Below are 9,233 nucleotides of genomic sequence, written 5' to 3' on the forward strand. Positions count from 1 at the left end.
GTAAAATCCTGCCCCTAGTAAAGTCAACAGGAGTTTTGTCATTGATTATCTTCAACTGTCCCCATGTATTTTACTTATAAATATGAAAAAAATGTATTTGGCAATGTCTTCCTCCACCTTCTGCCACTACCAGCAGATCTGCATTGATAAAGGCAGAAGCGCAGGCTGGCCCCTTTCGAAGGCTGTAGCTGGAACCAATCTGCCTTACTGTCTCCAAGGAGCATTGTGCCGTAGTGCTGCTAGACCCAGCTATATGCTACGGTGCTTACATGACTTAGGCACCTAAAGAGGCAGATCAGTGCCTAAAGACCTTTGATCTGGACCTCTGGGATCAGATCCCCATCCCTGAACTGGGGAACTTTTTATCTTAGATACTATGGTGATAGGCAGCAGTATAAAAGCTACGTGCCTACCACGTGAAATCAATCGCCATAACAAAGCCCCTGTAGATTTCATGAAGTCATTGACACTTCTCGCTTTTGGGGTCAAAACTGCTTGGGACAGATTAAGAGTACATAAGGGGATTAGTGTCGTGAGCATTCTTATTCATAGATTCTAAGGCCAGAAGGGACCACTGTGAACATCTAGTCCAGGGGTTCTCAAACTGCGGGGTCAGGACCCCTCAGGGGGTCGTGAGGTTATTACATGGGGGGTCATGAGCTGTCAGCCTCCACCACGAACTCCGCTTTGGCTCCAGCATTTATAATGGTGTTTAATATTTAAAGAAGTGTTTTTAATTTATAAGGGGGTGGGTCTCACTCAGAGGCTTGCTATGTGAAAGGGGTCACCAGTACAATAGTTTGAGAACCACTGATCTAGTCTGATCTCCTGTGTAACACAGGCCATAGAAATCCCCCCCGCTCCCACCAAAAATCCTTTTGAACTAAAACATAACTTTTAAAAAACATCCTGTCTTAATTTTAAAAATCGCCAGTGTTGGAGAATCCTCCACAGCCTTTGCAAAATTTTTCCAATGGTAAATTACACTCACTGCTAAAAATGTACACCTTATTCCAGTCTGAATTTTTCTAGCTTCGGCTTCCAGTTATTAGATTTTATTATACCTTTGTCTGCTACATTGAAGATCCCATTAGCAAGTATTTGTTCCCCACATATGTACTTATATACTATGATCAAGCACTTTCTTATGGTGGAAAGGCTTTTTCAAAGAGCAAGCATTTACTGTATTTCCTAAAGACAGACACTGGAGTTACCTGACCTCCCTGGGTAATGGCACTTCCCTACCTCACAGGAATATTGTGAGAAAAAACCAATAGATTCTGAGGTGCTCAGATACTATGGGAATAAGTGTCATACAAATACCATAGATTGATAGCTTAAACATACTGGGCTTTTTCCTTGCCTTCCTTTTTTCATTGTTTAGGAGTGGGCATGTCCTCTGTGACTTTGTTATAGTATGTTTAGTGGCATCCATGCTGAGTCTACAGATTTTAGTTTAATTTTAGACTTTAGAGTTTTTTTAATTAGTTTCTCCACTATTTTTTAAAATCCTCATTTCTAGTCTTTGATGTTACAGTGCTAGTTTCTGGTTGCATTCCTCCCCTGGAGGATATCAAACTGTTTCACTGGCTTCAGTTGTCATTTAGTTTTTGTTGTGCTGTCTTGTTTTAACATGGATTCTCTCAGACAAAACCCAGACTGAACCCAGGTGTCCCCATCTACAATTTAATTGCCTTTGCAGCTTTTGGAAGAAGCTTGTCTCCTGTGGAAATCTGTTCCAACGAATTTAACAACCAAATGCTCAAGAAACTTGCAGAAGCACTTCCCAAGTTCTTCCCAAGCCTGGGGTTGCATCCTTGACCATCTTGACCTATAGCTATTGATGGATCTATTTCTATGAACTTATCTAGTTCTTTTTTGAAGCCAGTTATACTTTTGGCCATCTCAACAACACATGGTAATGGGTTCCACAGGTTAATTGTGTGTTATGTGAAAAAGTACTTCCTCTTGTTTGTATTAAACCTGCTTATTAATTTCATCAGGTGACCCCTGGTTTTTGTATTGTGGGAAAGGGTAAATGACACTTCTCTTTTCACTTTTTCCACACCATTCATGATTTTATAGACCTCTGCCATATCCTGCGTTAGTCGTCTCTTTTCTAAGCTGAACGGCCCTAATTTTTCTAGTTTCTCCTCTTAAGCTATTCCATACTTTCAGTCATCTTTGTTGCCCTTCTCTGAACCTTTCTCAGTTCTGCTATGTCCTTTTTGAGATGGATTTATATAGTGGTGTTATATTTTCTGTCTTATTTTCTATCCCTTTCCTTTAAATGAAGACTAGATCCCTTCCTAAAAGTTATGCTATATATCCAGGAGAAGTTATGATTACTAGGTGAGGTTCTAGTCGTTAGCTCGACCTGCTAACATGTGTAAAAACAGCAAACACTTGTGTCTTCCCTAGAATTTTATCTGAAGTTAGTGAGCTCAAGTTAAGAACACATCTTTTTTCCTAATGAAAGCACAGCATTAATGCTTCCCCTGATGGTAAGCAAGCAGAGTGGAAGAGGAGGAGATGGACTTGACTGGAATAATGAAGAAGGGTGAGGAATGCTGTGGGGTCTGAAAAGCAGGATGCAGGGGCCATAGGTGGGAAGAAGAAGAGAAGCAGGTGGTCAGGAGCTGATGAGGGTAGACAGGAGGAGAGGGAATGGATCTGGAGGGGCATATATGCACCAAGAGGGAGGGGGTCAGGACTAGGGGGGTCAGATAGGAGCAGAGAGGGGAAGGGAGAAGGAGCTGGGAGGGGAGCAGATGATGAATCAGAGCTGTATAGTGAATGAAGCTGTTGTCTGTAAGACCTTGGCCTCTTGTTGCAGAATTGGGAAGGTGAATAAGGCAGGGGATTACCAGAAGAGAAAAGATGGTCTCATAGCTAAGGAATCTGAATACCACCCGAGATGATTGGATTCTATCCCTATCTTCCTATGTGATGCTGGAGAAGTCATATAAACTACATTTTTCACAGGTGGTCACTAATAGCGTGTTCCTCATTTTCTGGGTGCCCAATGTGACTCATGGGGTGTGATTTGCAGAAGTGCTGAGCACTTATGACTACAGCTGAAGTCAATGGGAGCTGTGCTTAGAACATATAAAGTGCTATCTAATGCTAAGTCTTTGAAAAATCAAGTCCTAGTTATCTCAAGCTGGGGACTCAAAATTAGAGAGAACTTGACAATTTTGGCCTTAATCGCTCAGTTCCCCGTGTGTAAACAGTAACAAGTCTCCAGGACCAGATGGTATTCACCCAAGAGTTCTGAAGAAACTCAAATGTGAAATTGCAGGACTACTAACTGTCATCTGTAACCTATCATTTAAATCAGCTTCTGTACCAAATGACTGGAGGATAGCTAATGTGATGCCAATTTTTAAAAAGGGCTCCAGAGGTGACCCTGGCAACTACAGTCCAGTAAGCCTCACTTCAGTACCGGGCAAATTGTTGAAACTATCGTAAAGAACAAAATTGTCAGACACGTAGATGAACATCATTTGTTGGGAAATAGTCAACATGGTTTTTGTAAAGGGAAATCATGCCTTACCAAGCTACTAGAATTCTTTGAGGGGGTCAACAAGCCTGCAGACAAAGGAGATCCGGTGGATATAGTGTATTTAGATTTTCAGAAAGTCTTTGACAAGGTCCCTCACCAAAGGCTCTTAAGCAAAATAAGCAGTCATGGGATAAGAGGGAAGGTTCTCTCATGGATTGGTAACTGGTTAAAAGATAGGAAACAAAGGGTAGGAATAAATGGTCAGTTTTCAGAATAGAGAGAGGTAAATAATGGTGTCCCCCAGGGATCTGTACTGGGCCCAGTCCTATTTAACATATTCATAAACAATCTGGAAAAAGGGGTAAACAGTGAGGTGGCAAAATTTGCAGATGATACAAAACTACTCAAGATAGTTAAGTCCCGGGTAGACTGCGAAGAATTACAAAAGGATCTCAGAAAACTGGGTTACTGGGCAACAAAATGGCAGATGAAATGTAATGTTGATAAATGCAAAGTAATGCACATTGGAAAACATAATCCTAACTATACATATACAATGATGGGGTCTAAATTAGCTATCACCACTCAGGAAAGAGATCTTGGAGTCATTGTGGATAGTTCTCTGAAATCATCCATTCAACGTGCAGCGGCAGTCAAAAAAGCAAACAGAATGTTGGGAATCATCAAGAAAGGGATAGATAATAAGATAGAAAATATCATATTGCCTCTATATAAATCCATGGCATGCCCACACCTTGAATACTGGGTGCAGATGTGGTCGCCCCATCTCAAAAAAGATATATTGGAATTGGAAAAGGTTCAGATAAGGGCAACAAAAATTATTAGGGGTTCCATATGAGGAGAGATTAATAAGACTGGGACTTTTCAGCTTGGAAAAGAGGCGACTAAAGGGGGATATGATAGAGGTCTATAAAATCATGAGTGGTATAGAGAAAGTAAATAAGGAAGTGTTATTTACTCCTTCTCATAATACAAGAACAAGAGGCCACCAAATGAAATTAATAGGTAGCAGGTTTAAATCAAACACAAGAAAGTATTTTTTCACACAACGCACTGTCAACCTCTGGAACTCCTTGCCAGAGGGTGTTGTGAAGGCCAATACTGTAACGGGGTTCAAAAGGGAGCAAGGTAAATTCTTGAAGGATAGGTCCATCAATGGCTATTAGCTAGGATGGGCAGCAATGGTGTCCCTAATCTCTGTTTGCCAGAAGCTGGGATTGGATGACAGGGCATGGATCACTTGATGAAAACCTGTCTGTTCATTCCCTTTGGGGCACCTGCCATTGGCCACAGTCAGAGGACAGGATACTGGGTTTGATGGACCTTTGGTCTGACCCCGTATGGCCGTTCTTATGTAAAATGGAGGTATTAATCTCACAGAGGTGTTGCGAAAATAAATTCATTAATGTTTGTGAAGCACTGATACTATAATGATGAGTACCACAGAAACGTCCCTAAGGAAATTCATTTTGTGCTCAGTGCAGGGTTTGGATGGTGTGAATTTAAACAATGGCCACACAATCAATGAAGACAATTAAAAGAAATATTCAGTAACTTCTCATTCACTGAATGAGGTAGGGGAAAAATAGAATGTTATCATGTAATTAAAGACTATATCACAATGCATACACATAAGGGGGCAAATTAAGCTTGTGCAGGTAACCTGAACTCTGGTATTTCCTCATTTTTGAGTGCTTGACTTTACAATTTTAATGCTCCTTTAATATAATTCTTTGGATGTAATTTAAAATATATTGATGTATATCACATATTGGCATCGCATTGATTTTAAATATTGGGGAGAGCTTTGTTACCTTTTAGCATGCTTCAGTCATGGCAATATCTCTGAATTATATGTGCAATGCATTATTACAAACCAATGGAAAATTAAGCAACAAGATAAAACAGTGTCTGGTATCTAGCCATCATTGTGGTGATATTACAAGTTGATACTGCAAGTTAACTTAGTTTACTTCCACTTTTTCTATAGAATAAATTACATGCTTTTCCACTTTTATTGTAAACATTGCAAACATTGGAGCTATTGAAAAGTATTGCCATGTTTGGGGAAATTCAGAGACCACAATCAGATTCCTGTTTTGGTGCATGTCACTCTAAAGCTAAGTACGTACTCAAAATATTTCTCACAACTTAATAATAATTTACATTCATCTAGTACTTTTCATCTGGAGAGTTACTTAAATACTGTAGTCATAGGCACTATAGAAACCTTTGAGACAGTTACAGCAGATTAGCTAGAACTTTTAAAAAGTTGGACAAACGTCATTACTCCATTTTATGATGGTGTAATTAAGGGAGAAGGTCTATGTGCCATGCTTATCACTGTGGTAGCTGAGAGATTGATTTTTCTCTAATTTACACCAGTTTAAATCTACATTGGAGTCAGTGGAGTTAAACTGGTGTAAGGCAGTTGATAATCAGGCCCAGACAGACCGTTTAAATGACTTGTCCAAGGCAACAAAGTCATTCAGTGGCAGAAGTTCAGAACGCAACTCTGCCAGTGACAGAATGAAATAACAAATATACATTTTTTTATAAAATCGTGGGCTCATTTAGGTTTACTTCTCAATATTCTGACATCAAAATTACTATTAGAGTGTAGCCAAGGTGTTATTTCCATGAATAAGGTTAGGTAACATACTTTTCACCTCTACTGGGGAAAATGTACAAGAAAAACAACATGGAAGTGTTTTCTAGAAGGAAAAATTCCTATTGGATAATACATTAGAGTCTTTTTGTGGTGCTGGGGTTTTCCATAAATCTTGTCAATGTGTCCATTTTAGTGTCACCCTCCAAAACCAGAAGCATTGACTCCAGTGTGGGAATCTGACAGAGGGTAGTGATTCCAATTAATGCACTCAACTTCTGAGATAAAGAGACTGATGAAATATACATGGGCCACAGAAGACAGTTTAGTTTATTTCTCACCCATTTGGTGGAATAGAGAACAATTATGTTAGTATTTGTACAATACAATTAGGAAACATTGGTTAATGTACAACACCCCAAATCTTTCTGCACTATTTAAATGTACTATTACATTCAGAACTGTCCTCCTTTGTCAATAAGTACGTCATGACAAAAACAAAACAAAAAGCCCCAAACCCATTAATATGACTTTTTAATGGATACCAGTGTGATGGAAGGGAATGAACTTTGTAAACTGCTGCAACATTATGTGGATGCATCTTAAAAATATTTAAGTCATGATATTAAAACCAAACCATGCTTTATGGTAATGAGTGAAGTCCCACACATGAATTATACATTCTGAAATGGCTTATGGGGCTAGGTTTTGCAGCAAAGTTTCTTGGATATACAGCTAAGTAAAAAAAATTGCATCCTCTAGTGTACATGCTAATCAGCTTCTATTGCCTTGCCCTCCAATTTGAAAGTTCTTCCTGGGCTATTTCAGGATCCTCAGATATCACACATAACTCACAGAGTTAATCAAAAGGGGATCATAGTGATATGTCTGTGAGATTGCAATAAGGGAAGGCAATTCAAGTAATGCAAGGACTCTACCTCCCTAGCTGAGATATCACATAACAGTTGTGGATCTCCAGATTCAGAATATGCTGCACCCATTTGCACTCTGTTGATGTTGTTCAGTAGTTAGAGCAAAATCTTGTCCTGTCAGTGCTGCAAAGGAGGGTAAGGGTGCTGGCACACACATCTTGTTTCGCAAGTATCCTGCTAGCCAGAGCACAATTCCATGGGGTAGTCCTGAGGGAGATGTAGTTGGGTACACCTGCCTACTCCTTTGAAAAGGAACAGCATGAACTCTCAGCTAGCACATGCTTGAGTGTAGTATGTGCACTAAAAAGGAGACCATGTTCCCATGTGGTAGTCCGGTGCATGGTCCGGACACCCTCACCTTCTAGCACCCATCAGAGGGATAAGTAGAGTTCCTGCAATACTACTGCATTTGTAGGGTGAGGGAAGAGGTGGAAAGTAAGCTCCCTTTCCCCCTCATATGCACCAACACCATATACAGCATATGGAAGGATCTTGCCCTATGTAATCAAGGAGGCAAAAACTTGATCAAAATTCAGGGGATAAAGGGTAATTAATTTTCAGTTGCACCAAAAGCAATCACGTTTCGAGCACTACATTTAAAAATCTTTCATTAGACATGGCTTAGAGCAGGGCCACTGCCCCCCTCCTTCCTCCACCAAATACTTCTTGCAAACTCCCAAATACCAAGTCCTAATAACACCAGTGGTAAGGGTGGTGGAAAACTCATGAAAGCTCACAAAGGGAGAGACCATGGTTTCTCACAGCAAGAGACTACAACTCCCACTACTGCAATCAACAGTACTTTGGGGTTTACAATTTAGTGGATACCGGTGTGGGGGACAAAGCTCTTGGAACATGAAGACAAGTGCTTCATATCTAAATAGCCTGCACTTACTTCCTGTTTTGTAGTAGCTCTGCGACACAGTGCTGATATTTGTCATCACAATGCTAACCGTATTAAGATTTAATTTAGTAATCAGTTAAACATTTACTTTTGACACATGCTAGTGAAAATAAAATGTTTAAAGTTGCAAAAAGATGTTGGTGATTGGTTCTCTTGTACCTTCAATAGATTTCTTTTTAAATAACATGACCATATACATATATTTTTAAGATTAGTAACTACAGTGGTGCCATTTACATTACATTTGCAACATATCTGTCTGTTTTGCCACGCCATTACATGAGTTGGATCATATGGATTACAAAACCATAATGATGGAGGTGTAATAAATGCAGCAATAGTTCTAGTAATACAATATATTAATACATAGCAGTTACACATCAGTATATTATTGATATTTAACTCATATGTAATAGGGATCTAGTTTCAGAGTAGCAGCCGTGTTAGTCTGTATTCGCAAAAAGAAAAGGAGTACTTGTGGCACCTTAGAGACTAACCAATTTATTTGAGCATAAGCTTTCATGAGCTACAGCTCACTTCATCAGATGAATGTCTACATAAAATCAGGAGATGAGTTGAAGCAAAAGCCATTTATAACTGACAAAAAAAGAAGTAAAACAAACAAAAATGTTCACTCACCGGACAGTAATAGAATACAAGGAAGTATAGTTTTGCACATCTTCATTTCTCCTGTAATATCTAACCACAGAGAAAAACACCCAGAAAACAAACCAAAACTCCTTGCTTTGTTCCCTCCAACCAGCAAGCTATGTGTGATTTCTATACCCTCAGGCAACAGACTAAACTCACTATCTCTCTGCCCCTGTGTCTTCCTGAAGTTCTAATCAGCCAATAAGAAGCAGGCCAAGTAATAAATTATCTGCTGAAAATGGCTAACACATCATGCAGCATATGAAACTTCAGGTGTTATCAGAAGTCAATTTCATACACTGAATTTCAAAGTGAACTGTGCAGAGCATATGAAAGTTATAAAACTACCAACTGAATGGCAAAATCACATGTAAAAACAGGTTCTGATCTGTGTAGTCATTTAGTAATGCTTAAATTATAAGGACCATATAATGATATTTAACACTTATTGAGTGATGTTTATCCATAGATCTCAAAGCACTTTATAATTATGGATATGTATCATTAGCCTAATTTTGCAGATGGGAAAACTGGGGCCCAAGGAGGTAAAATGTTTTGAAGATCATACAACAAAACAATTGCAGTCCCTTGAGCTAATCACTGGACCACAGT

The 9,233-nt window shown here is 39.3% G+C and overlaps 1 protein-coding gene across 5 annotated transcripts in view; it reads right to left on the reverse strand.

The window, feature by feature from the left end:
- Nucleotides 1-8,908, reverse strand: part of LOC140910424 (uncharacterized) — a 28,188-nt gene extending 19,280 nt beyond the window's left edge. The window contains exon 1 of one of the 5 annotated variants that reach the window (XM_073341231.2): nt 8,610-8,901. In XM_073341231.2, coding sequence (XP_073197332.1) covers nt 8,610-8,655 — 46 coding nt within the window. In that variant the 5' untranslated portion in view covers nt 8,656-8,901. Of the gene's footprint in view, nt 1-8,609 lie in introns of all 5 variants that reach the window. The other 4 variants (XM_073341230.2, XM_073341229.2, XM_073341232.2 and 1 more) reach the window with 4 other exon arrangements.
- Nucleotides 8,909-9,233: the final 325 nt, after the last annotated feature.

This window comes from Lepidochelys kempii, chromosome 4, assembly GCF_965140285.1.
Source record: "Lepidochelys kempii isolate rLepKem1 chromosome 4, rLepKem1.hap1, whole genome shotgun sequence".
NCBI lineage: Eukaryota > Metazoa > Chordata > Testudines > Cheloniidae > Lepidochelys > Lepidochelys kempii.